This window comes from Homarus americanus, unplaced genomic scaffold (genome assembly GCF_018991925.1).
Source record: "Homarus americanus isolate GMGI-L3 unplaced genomic scaffold, GMGI_Hamer_2.0 scaffold39155, whole genome shotgun sequence".
NCBI classification, from domain to species: Eukaryota; Metazoa; Arthropoda; class Malacostraca; order Decapoda; family Nephropidae; genus Homarus; species Homarus americanus.
The window spans coordinates 2540741-2560899 of NW_024737042.1; the positions used below are offsets into that span (position 1 = coordinate 2540741).

Sequence of the window (20159 nt, forward strand, 5' to 3'; positions counted from 1 at the left end):
TATCGCCCTCTCTTACTCGCTGAGACGAAGGTTTTTACTCTTGTGAACAATAATTTGTAATATTAAATGTACTGTTTAAAACACACTAATATTAGCATTTATTAAAGTATGGGGTATCGTTTGCAATATCCTTTATATGTCAGCTGATTTAGAATAAGGACACTGGAAAATTAAGTACATCAGGATGAAGAAAATAAAACAAGTTTGTTTAGAAGTGAAAATTTAATGTGAAAAGATAGAACAGCTGCCAAATTTGATCTTACATTTTTTCTATTACTACTATACTGCTAAATCTTGATGCTGTTATTCATCTTCTCGTTATGGTTTTCAGTATTCTTATTGTTCTTCTCAGAATGGGATTTGAGGATCAACATGTTCAGTGAGTAAGGACAGAGCCATGTACGGCTGGGTGTGGTGTAACTTGTAAGGTTAGTAAGGAGGCGATTAAGTGTTATGTACAGTACAGTACCAAGCGAGAAGGTGTGTGGAATGAACTACTGCTGTAAGATATTTAAGAGTCACAAGTAGAAAGTGATGGGATAAAGAAAGCAGAGGGGTAATGGGAGTATCGCTAAAGTGAAAGTGCCAGTGACGGATGTTCAAAAAGGCAACTCTCCATAGCCTGTCTCGCTGGTAAACAACGAGTAACCTAACGAACAAAAGAAGAAAGATACAACAAAACACAGGATTTTAGCTCACAGAAAATCTATGCAAATTTACAAAGAACCTGCGTAAGCATCTGTTTTATCCATAATAACTCATCAATAAAAAGGAGTTTGTTTAACACACGCAGTTAGACAAAACGAAAAACACAAACTCTTAGATGTAAAATACTTCCTTTTTTAGTAAACGTGTTATAAACCTTGAAGTTGTATCACTCAGATTAGGGGATATGTAGTTTTAATTGGAGTTAGGAAAAACCTCTCTTTTAGATAAGAAAATTGGAAGAAAGATATTGAGCACGTCTTTCAGGATTGGTTGATGGCCTCAGCTCTTGTTGTCGCTGTACAGACCAAAGAGGATCAGTTCACAGGCGAAGAGGAGAGCAGAGAGAAGCAGACCCAGGGCATAGATGTAGAAGACTCCCTGCAGGTGGTGCAAGGTGAGGCTTAGTTGATTCCCCTCCAACACTACCTCCGTCTCCCCCGAAAACGCTGCAGCTGCCTGCCCGCGGCCCCAGGAATATCACAGGTGAGAATGTTACATCTATGTTATAACTTACAACTGTCCCTTACGCGTATGTTATTATTCACAATCTGTTGGTTCACACCTGTTCCCATACACGTACTGTGGCCCAGTAACAACACAAACCTGCCCTGTCTTGACCCTTCAACCCCCTCACACAGACCCTGTACTCCTTGGTGTGCCCTTACTTACCGTGGCCTTCCTGCGGGTGGCCAGCGTGTGCTCTTCGATCAGTGTAGTCATCCATCTTGTAGTAAAGCCTCCACCCAGCAGCCGCTTGAAGACTTTGTCAAAAATTCTCTGTGAATATGAGATTTACTTCCATAATTTCCATCACAGAGAGAAAATAATTTAGCAAAGCAAAAAAAATTAATTGTGGCTATGTTAACTCTCACCACTTTGACCTTAAGAAACACTGTCTGGAATCAGGACACTAAAGTTTCAGCTTCCTCTGAATCTTGACTTTGACTTTCAAGATATCGTCATTAAATGTTATTTACTAATGACTACAACTAAAATCACGGGGAAATTTATTAAAGGTATAGTGAAGCTTTTTAACTTACCTTGTTCTTAGAATAATTAGTGATAAAGGAAGTAATACAGTTACGGTTTTATTTTCATGATTCTTAATATTATGATTATTCTTATCATTACTTATGTTATTATTTGCACCAAGGGCTTACCTTCATGGGTGATCCCTTTTGTGTAGCGAAGGAGACGTCAGCTGGAAAGAAGCTCTGCTTGGCCAGGTACACCTGTGTGTCTCCGTTCTTGTCAGTGAAGAACATGGCGATGGCGTCCCGCAGGTAAGTTTGCCAAGAGATGAAGGCGAAACGTTCGTCCAGGGTTTGCTGTATGCACTCTACGAGCGAAGGGCAGAACGTCAGCCCCCTGAAGATCTCTTGGTAGAGGGGCACCTGTGGTGCAGACCAGAGTAGGTATTTAAATGGTCCTCAGTAGTAATAGACTGTAATCCTTATAATCTTCATCTTAATCCAAGTTACGCATTATAAATGAAACCCACTATGATTAGAGTTAGCGTTATAGTCGAGACCACCAAAATCCGGGAACAAGACAGAGTCAAAGACCTACTACCGGAAACCGAGATCCGTAGAAACTAACACAGAGATCCACGACAATTCTAGGATTTGAATTTGTGGTACAATGTGTTTTATTATGTAAGGCCGTTTTTAAGACATATGAGGCCCTGGGCAAACATTTGGTGGTGGACCAGTGTTTCGCACCACTGCACCCATGGAGGTATAATAGGGTGGAGGCGGCATCCGCACAGAAGAGTGAGGTCACTCTGAGCTGCCGGCGACCAATTGTGGGTGGCAAAAGAGGCAAGGTCGCGGCCGTGTCCCGCCAGTTAACAGTCACCAGCTCACATGTGCACACGTTTCTCTTAGTGTGTATAACATATAAAAATGCCAGTATCGTGTGCTCTTTATGGATGTACTGGTATGTTCGACAAGGAAATTTAGTTCAACAGTGTTTAACTAAGCTTCATTCCGTATGTGTTACTGTTATATCCCTAACTTTTGACGGAGTAGCATCAAATTTGTCTATAATTAAGCACTTTGGTTGCAGTCTCGAGCATGAGTCTAAAATCATCTTTTCCACACCCAGTGACACAGCAGCCAATTTATGTATTTCTTGATCCTTAGTCACATGTTAAAGCTTGTGAGAAATTCTTTCGGAGATAAGAAAGCCTTCATTGATGGTCATGGTAAGTTTGTGAAATGTGAGTATAATGAACAGATGCACAACCTCGTAGAACGTAAAGGACTTCATTTACGCAATAAACTGAGAATTGCACACATTGCATGGATAGAGAAAAGAATGAATGTGAAATTAACTGCACAGATACTTATTGAATCAGTTAAAAGTCCTTACGCTTTTTATTAAAAAATAAGTGAATTTTAAGATTGTGCAGCTATTATTGATTCCATTAAGATTTCTAATACACTGTTTGACATAATGAACTCAAAATATTTGCATGCCAGTAGCTATAAATGTCCAATTCCCTAAAAACAATGCTGATGAAATCATAGTTTCCGAGAAAAGCAGAAACATGTAACAGATCATTAAAACTCCCTGATGGTCAAGAGCTACTGAAGTCCAATCGTAAAACTGGTTTTATTGGTTTCATATTTTGCATCCGGAGTTTGCAGAGTTTATATGAGAATTTGGCGGTATGTTGTACTCCTGTTTTAAGCTTTTTGTTGACATACAATATGAGTCAAGATCATATTGAATTGTTTTTCGGAAAAATTAGAAGCTTGGGAGGAAGTATAACAACCCCACAGTTGGGCAGTTTTCTCCTGCTTACAAAAAGATCATGGTGCATAATGACATGAATGATATAGTTCGTGGCAACTGTTTACCACTACAAACTGTACCAATACTCACTGTGCTTATCAGCTGTGCAAATAATGTTAGGGCAGACACACTCTCTGTGAATGCTACTAATACCTCTGTTTTGAAACAGATTTATAGATAACGTGGTGTCCGAGTCATCTTTAGGTAATGAGGAGCATGATTATACTTATGTTCCTAGCAGTTTCCATATATATATATATATATATATATATATATATATATATATATATACATATAGCTGGCTTGGTTGTGTTTCGGTTAAAGAAATCTCTACACTGTGAAGCTTGTGTTGATGCCTTAACAAGCAATAATGTTGGCCAGATGCATTCTCTGATTATGTTGAAATCCAAAGGGGGCCGGAGATATCCTTCAGATGATGTTATAGATAGCTGTGTTAATTGTGAAAAAAAAGTTTAGAGTAACCATATCATGCAGAAAAAATACCAATAACTTTAGTTAGCGTAGATTTTCACAGACTTGTTCATTCAGTGTTATTAAGTTACAGTAAAAGAGAAGTATGTTTAATACAGAACCTATGGCAAATCACATACATTTATTGATTAAAGCAGTTGCCGAAAGCTATTTGCAAGTAAGATTTGCATAAGCTGCAAATAGTGGACTGAAAAGTTACAAATTCAAATTTAGGTAAAGAGTCGACAGATATACACAAAGGTCATTCATTTCAGTGGCCAGTAGGATTATGTACTTTATGGACATCGTATTTACACATGTATTTATTGTATTATTTGTATATATTTTTGTGAGTAATAAAGGTTAATGAATTTTCTCACTTGTTTACACTTTAGCAAATGTATTTGTGAATGAACAGTAGGACAATAATTCATGTAGACTAGCAGTACACACGTCGTTAGCTGGTGAGGTGTGGAGGCTGGCAGCGCGGCTGGCTGGCTTCACTCCCAACTGGGCTCTTCACTGCTCACCCCGCCTCCACCCTATTATACCTCCCTGGCTACACCGGCCCTGAACTGACTATGACAACACTTGTTATATGAGCACGGTTGACCCTGACACGCCTCTGTGTACGGTACCAACGACAGTTTGACACTAATCACGGTGTCAGGTGAGGCCCCCATCGGTCTGTGATGACCTGACCACACACTACACGTTACACACACGTTCAGGAAGGCGCCACAGTGGGCCCCTGACGCTGTATTAAGTTACTCACATGAACTGTTTATCATAACATTGGAAACAAATACAAATCATTTGGTAGTCCGCATAAAACATACCTATACTAGTTGGTAAACGCTTCCATGTTTTCATAAAACACTGAATCTCCATCTTTCATGGATTTTAACCCCTCAAAGATATTTGATCACCCGAAAATTAGGCACCGCAGCTTATTTCACCTGATGGCTGAACACCTTAACCTTATCAAACATATCATGATCTAACCTGAGATAATCTAATATAATTTGATGTAAATTTACCCCCCCCCCGCCATCCAGAGTTAGTGTGTTAAATCAACAGGTGAAATAATGTGGGTGCCTAATTTTCAAGATATTACAACATATACTTGTATGAACAGAGACTCTAATTTCATACCCAAAAAAATACATTAAAAACTTGGCTTATGCACATGCACATAAACAAAAGCTAAAATTGCGATTCGTATCGGTCTTGATTTCCAATAACCTCGGTCTCAGATGACATGCCTTGGTCTCAGATATAGTGGTCTCGACGGCATCATTGATATATACGAATACATAATTTCTTGATCTTTTAGTACTTACCTCTCTGTCACACACACAATTCCTTTCATTTTGTCCTGTACATTATATCTAACCCAATTTATGCGAACATTTAATATTAATGTTATTACTTGAAATATCTTTTTAGTATCATAATAATTTATATTTATCATTATTATACACATACCTTGCTGGTCTTAAAGAGCTGGTAGTCAGCAGCGCCAAAGTCATTAATGCCCCACACAAAGTCGGAGTTCACGAGTTCCTCCAAGCTGTCGACGGTCGGGGAAAGGGCCGGAACCGTGAGGAAGGCTGTCAGGTTGCCCACGTAAGACACCGTCACCACCAGGCAGAAGAGAAGCCACGAAGCAGAGTACACCCGCACTGCCGAACTGGACGGCCATCGTCGACCCTGTCCATGAAATCAAGTTAATTTAGTGAAATAAACTACAATAATCTCCACAGACTCGACACACGGGCACCAGTGATCCTGACGTCTCCCGCCCCCCCCATCCGATTCACCGGCTCTCAATTCAGAAGACGTCACTTATCAGCCAATCAACTTCGTGTATAGCAAGTCATCGAGTTTCCATGAAGCCGGCCACCTGCTTAGAAGTCGAAAGTTCTACACACAGGCTGTTGAAGGAGGAAGTCAAAGTCTCAAGCAATCTCTGCCCTCTTCCTTCTTGCATCAACGGCCAGTGTGTAGAACTGTCGATTCTGCATCGTATCAATTACTTTACGGCTAAGTGATCTTTGTGTATTTTACCTCTATCATCTAAATGACCTTTTCAGCTTCATGTGCTACTTTGATGCTTATTTGTCTTACTTATATGATTTTTATTTGCTCATTATGTGACTTACGTGCTCTTGCCAGTGAGCCGTTATCATTACTCCTCATTTATTAGTGATATCAGGTCCGGGACTCTTATTGTTGTTCTTTATGAGCACCATTATACGGGACGACCACAGTGCTCTTATTTTTCCGTCTACTTTTCTAATTTATTTTTTTAAATTCTTGTGCATTTGACTATACCTAGCACAGGAATGGCGTTTTGTCCATGACCCAGCCTATCCTGTTGATGATATTTGTGTGTATATATATATATATATATATATATATATATATATATATATATATATATATATATATATATATATATATATATATATATATAATGTGATCAATTATAAGCAATTAGCTGTTGATGTCTGTTTAACTGCCCTCTTCATATATGATATTTAAGAAATACTGACTATTGCTCTCCTGATACTTAAATCCACTGGGAACACACTACAATTTGTTCACTAGAGGAACTTCTAATTAACATCTTCCATTGATATTTCAGAGAGTATTTATTGAAAGTTATGAGTAAACTTCAAACTGTTGACTAAAGGTTTTTAATACGTGACGGAGGATAATAATGGCAAAGCCTCAAGAGCTACACAGAGTAATTAAATAAAGCCGAATGCGCACTACTTGAACATGGGAAAGTGCAGTCCCACTTTAATTTCTTCCTAAGTTAATTTACTCTACCTCAAGTTAATTTACTCTACCCCACAAACAAAATGAAACCACTATCCATGCTCAAATGCTTATGTATATAGGTAATTAAGCAATGTGTTTGCCTGCCGTATACCAAATCAAAGACACAGGAACTAAAACACTCACACTATCAAAACACCTACAGTTGCCTCCATTTATAAAGGGTACAGGGGCTGGCGTGTTTTGTGAGATGTGGCACTACCGCCCACCAGACAACAGATAGGAGGAGCCAATGATGTTCGAGTTGATAATCTAAATTAAAACTATAACCACGTAGGATATGCATCCATTCACTGATACAGGGAGGATTGCTCATTTAGCATCTTTGGTCTGGGTACTATAGCGAGGATAGTTCTGTCCATTCTGCTAATTTAACTACGCTGTAAGAAAACAGTGGTGCCACATGTTAAGAACACGTGAGCCGCTGCACCCTTCATAAAAGGAGGCAACTGTACATCAACACACACAAATGGCACGCTATTATACACACACACATACACACACCTGAGTGAGCATAGCACCATACATATGGAGGGTGGCCTCTAGGAGGGGCTGGGAGCTCCCCGACAGCTTCTGCAGGAGCCAGTAGGTGGGTCCAGCAGCTGCCAACAACAGCAGGAAGGAGAGCCACACATACGCTTGGTAGGGACGCACCAGAGCCAACCATTGTGGCAGCGGCTACCAACAAGGCAATGTTGACAATATAAACTTAGGAACCTGTATAACCCTTTCTAACTTAACTTACGTTAGTAGTATCATTATCTCTTAGAATATTTAATATTTTCATAAAGCAAAATAATATTATAAAATTTCTTAGTTCTATTTAATCTAACATGGATTTAATAAGATAACAATCATTTACCGTTGAATATTTATGGTTTAAAATAAGAAATGTAAGGAAGGCTTTCGTAGAAGAAGTTTTCATCAAGTTTTAGGTTCGTGGAGGATGATGACGATCTTGTGGTAAACATGAATAATAACCATACACTCACCTTAGGTTTGCTGGTGACGAAGTTAAGAGGTTCCGAAAAGTAGCCAACTGTGCAGTCGGTAACTTCCTCCCTCTCGGCCGTTAAGGATACACCAAACGAGAAGTCCTTCCGGTAGTGCTGTACATCGCCCAACACCCCAGTGAAGCTGCCGTTATCCAGTTGGTAACCCCACATTCCATCAGCTGGCTCATATACCTGTCCACAACAGTAGCAGATGGTACCCCTCAACCCATCAATAGGTCTGCACAATACCAGATGCCAGAGACTTAAGACTAAATTTAAATGAACCTAAAGATGGCGGAAACAATAGAAAACATTCACTAATAGATTAAGTCAATTTGAAGTTGTAGCCATCAGTGGTCAACTGCACTGTAGAATCGTATTTCAATTTCATGGGCATTCCAGTACTATAGTACTTAACACGTTTTCCAATTATATGTGAAAAGTATTTAACAAACCGATTCTGTTCAAACAAGTTTCACCATAAAATCCAATATCCAAAATTCATGATGGCTGTCAAATGGGGACTCCTAATGGCAGTATCGCCAAAATTGTGTTGTCGAGGCTCAACCAGAGATGAATCAAAATAAATTTATCTTAGTTATAATAAATCAACAATATTAACTTATAATATGTTAACAAACGACAAACAAGAAGACCTCTAAGAAGAAAGTTTTATCTCAGCATCACCAGAACCAATAGAGACGTTCATTTAAATTGATCTCAAGATGCTTCAAGATAATGATATTAAGGCACTTTAGAGCTGTCCAACGTCGACTTCTAAGAATGACGGACAGACGGAAAAGCCTTATATTTATAGTTTACTAGCAGAATCGCCGCCCGCTAGGCAACGGTAGAACGCCACCCTCCGAGAAGCTCCACATTGTCTCACTGTTCAGTCCCCAATACTACTTCTTCCATCAATAGTTCATTAACGGTGTATGTAAGTTCCACCATGTTTTTCACTACAACGATACAGCAAAGTATATTTTTTTATTATTAAACTGTTATTATTTTATTGTCTAATCATCACTACATATAACACCACCCATCATCACTACATATAACATCATCCATCATCACTACATATAACACCATCCATCATCACTACATATAACAACATCCATCATCACTACATATATCATCCATCATCACTACATACCATCCATCATCATCACTACATATAACACTATCCATCATCACTACAGATCGGTAACGTAGTTTCCGAGATTCTCGTGCGGACACACAAACAAAAGCACACACACAAACAAAAGCACACACACACACACACACACACAAACAAACAGACATACTTCTTTGTTTTATATATATATATATATATAGATTCATTTGAATGTTGTGTAAAAACATTACTGTGCAAACGAATGATGTACCAGAATTAAACCAGTTAGTGTACAGCCAATCCATAAAGTATCGATACCCCAGGCGTCCGAAAGATTATGAAACCTTGGGTTAAGATAAACCCAACAGATAAATGAACACATTTGAGGTTATCGCTCGTTTTCTCTTCCAACGGACCCTGGGGTCTAGATACTTTTTGGTTATGCTGCACAATGTAATTACAGCTCTACCAACTAGAGAAAATCAAGACCAGGTGATAAGATGGCTTTATTCGTCATGTGATCAACCCTAGAATTGGGAGGCACATTGGGACCTCTCTGTTGGGTCTGTTATGGAATTGCGACAGAGCACCAGAACTCGTCCTGGCCTCCCACAGCGAGGAACAGTCGTCCCAAGACAAAATGGGATGTGAAACCTATTTTGTGATTGAGAGACACTATACTGTACAAAGCAAAAATTCTGTTTTGCAGACTTAGTATTTAGCGCACCCCAATATATAGGACCAAACCAAGTGAAACATTTCATGAAGTGAATTATCTGAGGGCAGTCATAGCATAGTTTTTTTCTCCATTAATTACTACATAGTGTGACATAAAAAGTGTCTTTTGAAACAGATGAAAAATTTCAACAAATACAGGGTTATGTATGATAAATTGAGTATCTAATTGAAAAAAGTGTTCCATTGAATCATGTCTTATTTTATTCACAAATTGGAGGCAATTAATTAAAAACCTAAGAATTATTTTAGTTATTTGTCCTTCACTCATGTACATAATTATTTTTGTGTAATTATGGAGGAAAAGTGAAGGTCTAGTTTCTACAGCAACTGTAATACGATTAACCCTTTAGACGTTTAAAGAGCACTTACGGTACGTATTTTATTCTGACTAACGGCAGAAAGTTTTATTCAGCTGAGAGAAATCCCTGGCCTCTAGAACAGCGGGTCTCAGCCAGAAATAAATTTACCCCAATGGGGTAAAAAATCCCATGGCTTGAGTAAATATACCAATTTCAAAATACTGCGACTTTTAATCCTTTCTCCTTTCACCGAGAAAATCAATTTATCAAATAGATAAAGTGACGAAGGCGAGGCAGTAGCATTGCTCCCATTGGTACTCTTATTGTTGGTGTTTTAAATGTGTTTGATACTGATTGACAAGAATATAATTATATATATATATTTCTTTGATCACAGTATATTATTGCTCATCACTACGATAATAAATGCTGCGCCTTTTATTTATTTATTTATTTTGTGGGGGAAGGGTTAAAATTGCATCGACCATTGATGAGTTGAAATAGCCCAAGGGGTCGGGGTAAATGGCTGGTCATGCCGAGCCCAAAAGGGTAAATGGTGCAAAAAAGGTTATGAATCCCTGCCCTTCTAGAGCAGGGATGATGAGACAGGGAGAGGCAATATTCTCGCCCTTAACACTTCAAAATATGAAATCATTTTGGCTTATGATTACATCAAAGCAACGCGCTCCCCGTCGTCTTCCAAAATAAGGTGATCGACGTCCTGTACCAATTCCAAAGTGCTTCCTGAGGTCAAATTTGGAGATTACAATTATCTCTGTAAAGCCGGGTTCACCAAAGCCGTGAACCTCTCCGTGGAGGACTCAAATCGGAACACGAACTCTCCCTATCCATCTAGAAAGAAATTTTATCAACAAAGACTGCCAGCACCTTTATCCTCCTGCATGGCATCCAACGATCTGCTTTGGAGGAATATCCCACGATACTTTAAACCGTCTGCATGAGTTAACGATCCAATTTTCAAGTAAGCAGCCACCAAGTACCCAAGAAGACACTCACAGACACATTGGGACAATCCCATCGTGTAGAAGATCACCTCGGACATGATTGAGAGAGCATCCTCTGCAGGTAGTGAGTGCCACTTATGTTAAGGACTTCCTATTACCTGCCCTAAATTCCTCCTTGGACACCCCTCAACCTATGGTCCATCCTCGCAGAAACAGCTCTCCATCTTACGGCCGTTATACACACTGTTCATATATTTCTCTGCAGCAACATACAGGTGGGCAGACCAACATGGTAGCTGGAAAGAGAGAGAGAGAGAGAATGTGTGTGTGCGAGTGTGTGTGTCTGTGTGTGTGTGTGTGTGTGTGTGTGTGTGTGTGTGTGTTTGTACTTGTTGTTATTTCTGTATTTGCAGGAAATTAATGTTTTTGAGATGCTCGGAGATGAACCACTAACCACGTAGGTGAAATTGTGAACTCGGGCGACAGCGTCGATGATTCGTTTGTCCAGGCAGTCCTCCATCACCAGTGGATGTGTTGAGTTACCGGACAAGTAGTGGCTCAAGGGAGGGAAACTCAGTGTGACGGCCCTGTAAGGGAGATACCACAACTCATTACCGCTATCACACCAGCCCTATTGTATGGAGACTATCACCTCGGTCCTATTGTACGGAGACACAATCACTTAGGTCCTATTGTACGGAGACACTATCACCTCGGTCCTATTGTACGGAGACACTATCACCTCGGTCCTATTTTCCGGAGACACTATCACCTCGGTCCTATTGTACGGAGACACTCTCACTTCGGTCCTATTGCACGGAGACACTATCATCTGGGTGCTATTGTAAGGAGACACTATCACTTAGGTCCTATTGTCAGGAGACACTATCATCCTCGTCTTACTGTAGGGAGACAATATCATCCTTGTCTTATTGTAGGGAGACACTATCATCCTTGTCTTATTGTAGGAAACACTATCATCCTTGTCTTATTGTAGGGAGACACTATTACCCTTGTCTTATTGTAGGGAGACACTATCATCCTTGTCTTATTGTAGGGAGACACTATCATCCTTGTCTTATTGTAGGGAGACACTATCATCCTTGTCATATTGTAGGAGACACTATCATCCTTGTCTTATCATAGGGAGACACTATCATCCTTGTCTTATCATAGGGAGACACTATCACCCCTGACCTATTGTAGAGACAACATCCCCACCATCGCCTGCCTCACACCATCACGCCGTCATCGTCAGTCTAACATTGCTTTAGCAGCAGCAGTTCATGATGATGATAATGATGATGATGATCGTGAAATTTGCTTGACAGACATCTTTAGTGTCATATACATAAGGAATCAATGTACGCTCTCCATTTCTTATTTATTTTCACACTATGTCTCAGGTCATCACAGGGCACGGCCACCTCAGTATCTGTTGCAGGTCAATTTGGCAAAACCTATCTTAATCCAAGTGCTAGAATTGGATACATTTAGGATTTCTTCTCTTAGAACTAGGACCCATTAAGACGGAAAACTATTATAACTGGGAATCCTCAGCACCCACCTGAAGACGTGGCCGTTACAGTCGCGGAAGAGGTCAGGGAAGAGGTCAGTGTGGTGTTGGAGGCCGCGCCAGGGACTCCACTTGTTCCGCAGGATGACCTCTGGCTCCCCAGACCGACAGAACGGGCAGTTGGCTGTAATGATTACGTCTCATTACCAAAATATTTTTTACATATGAGGAATGAAATATGTTGTTTAAGATAACGTGAGAATGAAAATATTTCAACTCAATTGTGAAATTTTCTAGAGTTGATAGATGTGTGAGATGAACACATGGACAGATGCACATATGGACAGACAAATAATTCACATGGATATCGAAAAATTTAAAACATAGATATATAAATAATTAGACAGTAAATAAATAATTATTATAGACCATTAAACAATTTGGGGGGAACACAGACGGTATGCATTGATTCACTATGTCACTAGTTCATTTTAACAAAAAGTATGTGGGGCTCTGGTAACTAAACCAGTTTAATCAATAATAAACCTGGTGTACAGAACTGCCTAAGCAGCTAAACAATAATTTTCATTCAAGAAAAAGAGCAACAATAAGAAAAGACTGTTGGTAGGAAGGAAGACAGACTACGTACAGAGGAGGTTGAGTGACCACGACCTGTTGTCCTGGGGGTCGTGGTAGGGGTTGTGTGAGACGTAGAGGGTGTTGTAAGAGGCCAGGATAGAGGGTTCCTCCTCCAGGGTGTTGATGGCCAGGCTGCTGCTGCTCCCAGTACAGCAGACGAAGTACCTGGTGGCGCCGGTGAACCAGTCTGTTCATGCCCGGGAGAGGAAGAGAAGCAATTACTGTAAGTCATGAAAGTGTAACGGGGAGTAAGGAAACTGTCTTCTTATAAGGGCAGGAGGTTTGGGGGACGAAATCATTGATGACAAGGACAAGAATAAGGAAGAACTGACCTATCATACAACACAGACAGAGAGGGTGTTAGGTTATTGGAGGCTTTGGTAGATTATGAGTTAGTATATATTAGCATAGGGTTGGATTAGTGTTTGGTTTCGGTTTTTCGGTTATATTAGTTTAGGCATTATAAAGGTGAGTTAGACTTAGGTTGAGTTTACTTTTTGCTTAGGTAACCCCAGACGTGGCGAAGCTAGGCCACGTTAGGGTAAACCACAAGAGGTGGGGTTTTTGTGATGAAAGATGTGAATACAACAGCTCACCTGTCTTAGGAATAGCGGAGAGTGCGGCGGCGAGGAGTGGAAGGGGAGCAAGAACGTAGTAGGCGACGCAGTAGGTACCATCAGACTCTGGGGGTAGGCGTCGGAGTAGCGGAACACCTGGCGGGAAGCTCCTGAGGTAGGTCTCTACATCATATATGAGGAATGCATTGGTCATGGACTGCTGCAGCTGCCGAAAATGAGATTCAATGTGAACTCTTTTATTATTATTATTATCCTCGGAAAATCTTCCCACGCTCCAATATATATATATATATATATATATATATATATATATATATATATATATATATATATATATATATATATATATATATATATATATATATATATATATATATATATATATATATATATTCATAAAATCACACGGGAAGATGGAAACAACGGAGTACCTTAGCTTTCGTCTTTATTCAAGACATCTTCAGAGGCAACTGGATTACATGGACAGAGAGAGGCTTAAATATACAGGGTGACCTAAAAAACATGAGGTCAGGTCAAAATGATGACATCCACTAATCCCCACACCAACACACACGTAGAGGAGCTTAAGAGAAGGGAGGTGACGTGACTAGCCAAGTCAGGTCAGAAAAAAGGGACCCAAAATAACTATCATACATCTAGATCAAAGGTTTTCAAAGCATTTTTAACCTTGGGCCACTGACAAATAAATTTATGTAACATATTATCAGTTTTGAACTGACCATCACTAAGGTTTATTGATTTTAATTCCTTAATCAAACTAGCTTCAACAAGAAGTCTTTCTGTGACACAAGATGATTTGAATACTTCTAAGCTTTTTTCCCAAGCAATGGGGTGATTATTATTCCTAACATGAACAAACAAGGCACTGCTTTCAGATGCAGTTCTGATATTATACTTATGTTGTTTGATTCTGAAGCTGCAGTGTTTTTCCTGTCTGACCTACATAATTACAATTACATTTGCTACATGGAATACAATAAACACTTCCATTACATTCCAAACTATGTTAATGAGAATGTGTGTTTTTGAGATGTAAAATGGAATATTTAATGTGTTTAAATTATATTTTGTTTGAGAAGACTATCTTATCCACGTTTTCATTGGATTTGCATGAAATATATATATATATATATATATATATATATATATATATATATATATATATATATATATATATATTTATTTATATATATATATATATATATAATGGAAGATGGAAAAGTAAGGTACTTACAAATAATTAAAAAAATTATAATAGGAAACAAGAGAATATATATGGAACGTTGACTCTTACACCAAAACCAATGAAGCTTTTGTTTGACTCGATGAAGCATTGTGAGAGATGTAAATAAAACTTCCCCACTGATGTAACGATGGATTAGGAAATTGGAAATTAAAAAGGAACTGGGATTAACACTTAATAAAGCTATTGTGACGTTAATAAGTCAATAATCGGGTTGTGTTTGTTAGAACAGTAATTAGAGTAAAATTCAATTTGTTGATTTTGTTAAAGGAGCCAGTTTTTTAACGACTAAATTAGAATCCTAAAACGAAAAACAAACTGACGCCCGAGTGTTAACAGCCGAAAAACTTATAATAATAATTGAGTTTTATTTAATAATTAAATAAATAAATAAGCTCCTGACGGCTGCGTCTTACCCCGAGAAGTATGGTGTGTAGGCGAGGTGAAGCAGTTATGTTATGTGTGAGGATGATGGGATGGCAGGCAGCGAGACGCCCCCCAGCCACCTCACCCAGGAGACTCACCACGTCCTCCTGCTGCTGGACAAGTGGCCCTGCTGCTGGTGGCTGAGACTGAGTGATACTGAGAGGAACAGCGGCCTGTGTCACTACCATCACCGCCACTACTATTGCTACTCTCCCAAGGGCCTGAAAGTGTTGGTACTCAGTTTAGACTCCCAAAGACTCCTGCGTCACTTCCTCTACTGAGAAACGTGAAGACAATCCTCAAAAGCTACAAGAAAATTTCAAACATATAAATATATGATAACTCGGAATTACATTCCCGACGAATTTTTTAATATTTTAATTTTGTTGTTGATAGGATGATAAAATGTTCCAAGATAAAGTGTCAGTGTAACCGCAGTGATAACTAGGTGTATATATTGTACAATGTACATATACGAGTAAACAGACAGTTAACAGTATAATCTAGAAAAAAATTAAGATTCCGCTACCAGGACTGTCATATATATATATATATATATATATATATATATATATATATATATATATATATATATATATATATATATATATATATATATATATATATATATATAATTTGAATTCCTAGTGGATCTTAAGGCATAGCAAATTTTTATCATGACAGCGAGGTGACTTACCATCATGAACATGGCGAGGCGCTTCTTCCTCCCTATCCTTCAGCAGTGGGTCACAAGCACTGTGACCTTCATCTCATGCCACCTGCTTGTATAATTGTTCAAGTTATATATTTTTCTCGTAGTAGATATAAAAGATATTAATACAAAAAGTTAAATTCTAGACCAGGGCTACCCAACCGATTTTCAAAGAAGCTACTTTTGATTATTTAAATAATTCACGAGTTACTAAAATATAAATTGGAAATATATGAATTGATAAGGGTACATAACAAATTACAGTTCATTTACAATAATACACATTTAAAGTTAAGGAGCATTGATCTTTATCTTTACTTCAGTGTTAAACTCAACATTGCATGTTGTCTACCACTGCTACGTAACACAGTGAGAATAAAAAGAAAAGTGAAAGTGGGTCTCATAGGCGTGACTGCTCGTTAAGCAGTGTGGATACATCACACTGTATACTAGGAGTCAGCATGGCCGTTACTGCACTCGATTACACTCACTTCCCCAAGTTGAAAACCTAGGTACCCATTTACAGCTGGGTGAACTGGGGGTACCCTGGATCGTACCACTGACGTATGGAGCAGGAGGCGAGCACTGTATCGACTCGATCACCATATTCCTCAACCTACACATTACCTTACAAAAAGAGAAAACAATATAAAAGCTGCTACTATAGTATGCATTCCACTGCATACTATAGTAGCACCGAAAAAAGGGTGGACGCCCAACGTTCACTCAGGATGTTATGAAGCGTTCAGATTACCATCAAAATCATCTTGTTTTACTTCTGTGTTACCCACGAGACAAGAATTCATAGAAATAAATAATATTTAGGTGTAAAAAGCGATTTAGTAAAGCGCGCTATGCATGTGATGCATAAGCTCTGTAGTGCTCCTCTGGGGAAGTGTTCAGTCACTCCACCAGAGTCGGTAAACTAACCGGCATTACTCGTCACTGGTAATAATTTCCAACAATACACAGCCGATAAGTCTATCTAAGACTACGCTCAAAGTCGCAAATTTGTTTATTGTTAACATTGAAACTCGGATGTTTTTGTTTGTCTGCATCCATTACTTTGGGCATAACGTTAACGTCGGAGAAGAGGGAAAACAAGTGAACAAGCAGGAGAGCACCTCAGCACTTACAGGCAAGTCCTCCAAACTGTAAATCAATGGAGCAGAAAATATTGTGATCTACTGCTTGTGGCTTTACGAGAAACTGTTAAGTGTTTATCATAAAAAAAATACACCCTAAAAGTTTCATGTTACCTTACAAAAATATCGCTTCGGCCTCTGACCATAAGCACTCAGTAGAAGCAACTCAACAAATTCCATTAGTGCCAATTGTTTTCATTGAAGTACCTGTACTTGGGTAAGTAGACTCTAGTCTTTTGATCAATATGAAGAAAAAACTTCCTGCCAGCTTTAAAACGATTATCACCCAGCATTGTCGATTAATAGTGTCACATTTATTATTTTTCGTTTCTCGGACGAGATACAGCAATTACTTGGTTATTCAGGTGTGCAGCACGCAGGACAGGGGCTGACCCACGGGATACACTCCACCTCCGACAACTACATTTACTCTCACTCAACACTAACACTCACAACCACTGTAAACACCACTGAAAAACACTCATCACTAATTCACAAACTCTAAGGGGAGGAGCAGCACTTACACTTGTGGAGTTCTTGAGCGAGTTGTGTCACAACCACGACCCGCTCCTTACTGTCCCACACACGCAACCAACACATATATTCATAGCCTCACCAACAACACACACGAGTAAGCTCCTCGATGATTGGACACCGCCGTCGGGTACCACAGGCGTGGATTGTGACCAGATAATGTCATTTACAAATTCTTAATATGGATGCGTTGGTGGATGCGTAGCGCAGTACCTCACCGTTGGGAGATGAATTGTTCACGCAGCAAATCCAAGTTTTAAATACCACCCGAGGTGCACCAGCTGTGTGTGTGTGTGCGTGGTATGATGTAACATGGGTGGTGGAAATAATGAATAGTGGATGGTAAAACGTCAATAGTGTGTGATGGTGGTAGATCTGACTTGTGGTGGCTCTCTTTAAAATACTGATTGTGATAATCTATAACGATCAAATTAATTTTTTTTTTTTTTTAGTTAATTGGGCACCACCCCAACATCCTGTGTAAGGTGAAGCGCAGAAACGCTTACAGCGCCCATCTGGGAAGCATGCTAAGTTCATGCTTGCCTTTATGTCTCATGAGTTAAGACGTAGAAGCCTGAAGGGTCATAAGTTTTTTTGTCAAGGGCGTAGAAGCCTGAAGAGTCATAGGTTTTTGTCAGCAAGTTATTGGAAGCTCCAACATCTTTCCCCGAATAAGAATTAGCAACTTTTCAATTTACAACAGGTACCTACTTTACTGCTAGGTGAACAGGGAGCAAGGGGGGCTAGGAAGTGTGTCCAAACAACTTTCCACCAGCCCGGGAATCGAACCCGTGGAATCTCGCTTGCGAGGCAAGAGCGGTACCGCTCTACCACCGGCGCCCCCAAATTATAATTGTGGTCGTGGTATGTTGATAATAAATGGGTGGTAAATAAGAGTGTTTGTGGGTAGTAATAATAGGTAGGTGGTGTTAGTATTAATGGAAAGGTGGTAATAGTAGGGTGGTGGTCATCAATGGATGATGGTACGAGCGGGTAATGGTGCTTGAGGGTAAAGTATAATGGTTATCTATCAGACCAAAGCATCCAGGCCATTAGAATAACATAGACAAAGCAATAACCAGTGGAGCAGGTGTTCACCCAAGAAAGTTGACACACCCTACGGTGACTTAGGTGAGATTAGAACCTGACCCAAAGGAGGTCAAGGTCACAAAGAGAACCAGAATTCTCACTGCCACGCGATTAGATTAACCCGGCGTCATGACCGAGTTAATTCAAGGAACTGCTATCCAGCCAGCACCTCTTTTACCTGACCAAACAGCCGGTCTGGACACACCCAGGTTAGTGTTAATTAAGAGAGGTCATCTGATGACTTTGGATCTCCAATATAAGGGGACTGCTGGACCCGGAGCTGTGAAGACTTGCCTTTTTCTCTGCTGCGTGGTTGAGCAATCTGCAATCTGCAACCATCTTAAACTTAAGCGAACCAATACACGACAAGGTAATGATCAGTATGATCTACGCACATCTGTACAATATCACTGCAACCGGATCATACAATGATGAATTAAGGAAAATTTTTAAATTGAATAGCCTACCAGAGATGATATTCCCAGAGAATCTAGAATCTGAGAAATTATTTCAGGCAACATACTCAAGTGAACTGAAAGAAAGGCTACAGCTAGGAAAAAGGTTTGAGCAATGAGCAACAGCTGATACACAAGAAATACAAGCGACTGATAGAGACCTCAGACAAATGACTAGAAGTGACAGAGAAGACAGAAACAGCAAAAGGACAGTCTACAAGACAAAGGATAAAGAGGAGAGAGGAGAAGATGGAGACTGGTCACAACAGACAACCTCTATCTGATGAAGATATTGGATTAAAAGTGATCACTACACCAACACAGGAGGACAGGTCTCCACTACAACTGCCACAATCCAAGTTTGAGAAATAATGGACAACTGACAAACAGTAAGAACTTTAAGAATAATACAACACAACGTAAGAAACTGGAAGACTGATACAATTAACCAATGTAATATATATCAAGAAATTGACCCTGACATGATACTAATAAACAGTCACGGTGAGACAGACAACAACAGAAAACTCTTTAACTATTATGTAAACCAAAGAAACAAATCGGGCGAGAAAAATGACGGAGTAGCTATAGCGGTTAAAAGAAACTTAAAATATAAACTAATCGATGACTTCCAGGATAAATTTCTAGCAATAAAAATAAATACAACTGAAGGAGACGTAATTATTGCTACTACTTATCTGCCACCGAGACGACCCTACTTACCTATAGAAGACCTATTAAGATTGGTTAACAATAGTCATCCGATGTACATCTTAGGAGACTTTAACGCCAGACACAGGATTTTCGACAATACAAATAATCACACCGTGGGAAACGCCCTTAATCAATTAATAAACCT

At 39.4% G+C, this 20159-nt stretch overlaps 1 protein-coding gene across 4 annotated transcripts; it reads right to left on the reverse strand.

The window, feature by feature from the left end:
* Positions 1-207: 207 nt before the first annotated feature.
* LOC121872576 (glutamate receptor ionotropic, delta-1-like) lies at positions 208-17791 on the reverse strand. 4 transcript variants are annotated; one of them, XM_042375406.1, is made up of 13 exons: positions 17747-17791; positions 16063-16144; positions 15356-15586; positions 13694-13874; positions 13108-13284; positions 12510-12642; positions 11397-11529; positions 7818-8012; positions 7330-7503; positions 5467-5691; positions 1869-2102; positions 1378-1485; positions 208-1164 (listed from the first exon to the last, which is right to left on the reverse strand). In XM_042375406.1, exons 2-13 carry the CDS (start codon positions 16072-16074, stop codon positions 988-990), a joined length of 1980 nt encoding a protein of 659 aa, XP_042231340.1. In that variant the 5' UTR covers positions 16075-16144; positions 17747-17791; the 3' UTR covers positions 208-987. The 4 variants fall into 4 exon arrangements, with proteins under 4 accessions (XP_042231340.1, XP_042231337.1, XP_042231338.1 ...); XM_042375403.1 differs by having other exon boundaries at positions 13694-13880; XM_042375404.1 differs by lacking the exon at positions 17747-17791 and having other exon boundaries at positions 13694-13880; positions 16063-16781.
* Between the last annotated feature and the right edge of the window lie 2368 nt (positions 17792-20159).

What these genes read in the sequence shown, in the direction of transcription:
- LOC121872576 (XM_042375403.1), bottom strand. An exon ending in TACACACCATACTTCTCGGG is followed by an intron (nt 13,881 to 15,355) that starts GTAAGACGCAGC and finishes CATTTTCGGCAG; the next exon opens with CTGCAGCAGTCCATGACCAA. An exon ending in ATGGTGCTATGCTCACTCAG is followed by an intron (nt 5,692 to 7,329) that starts GTGTGTGTATGT and finishes TTTCATGGACAG; the next exon opens with GGTCGACGATGGCCGTCCAG.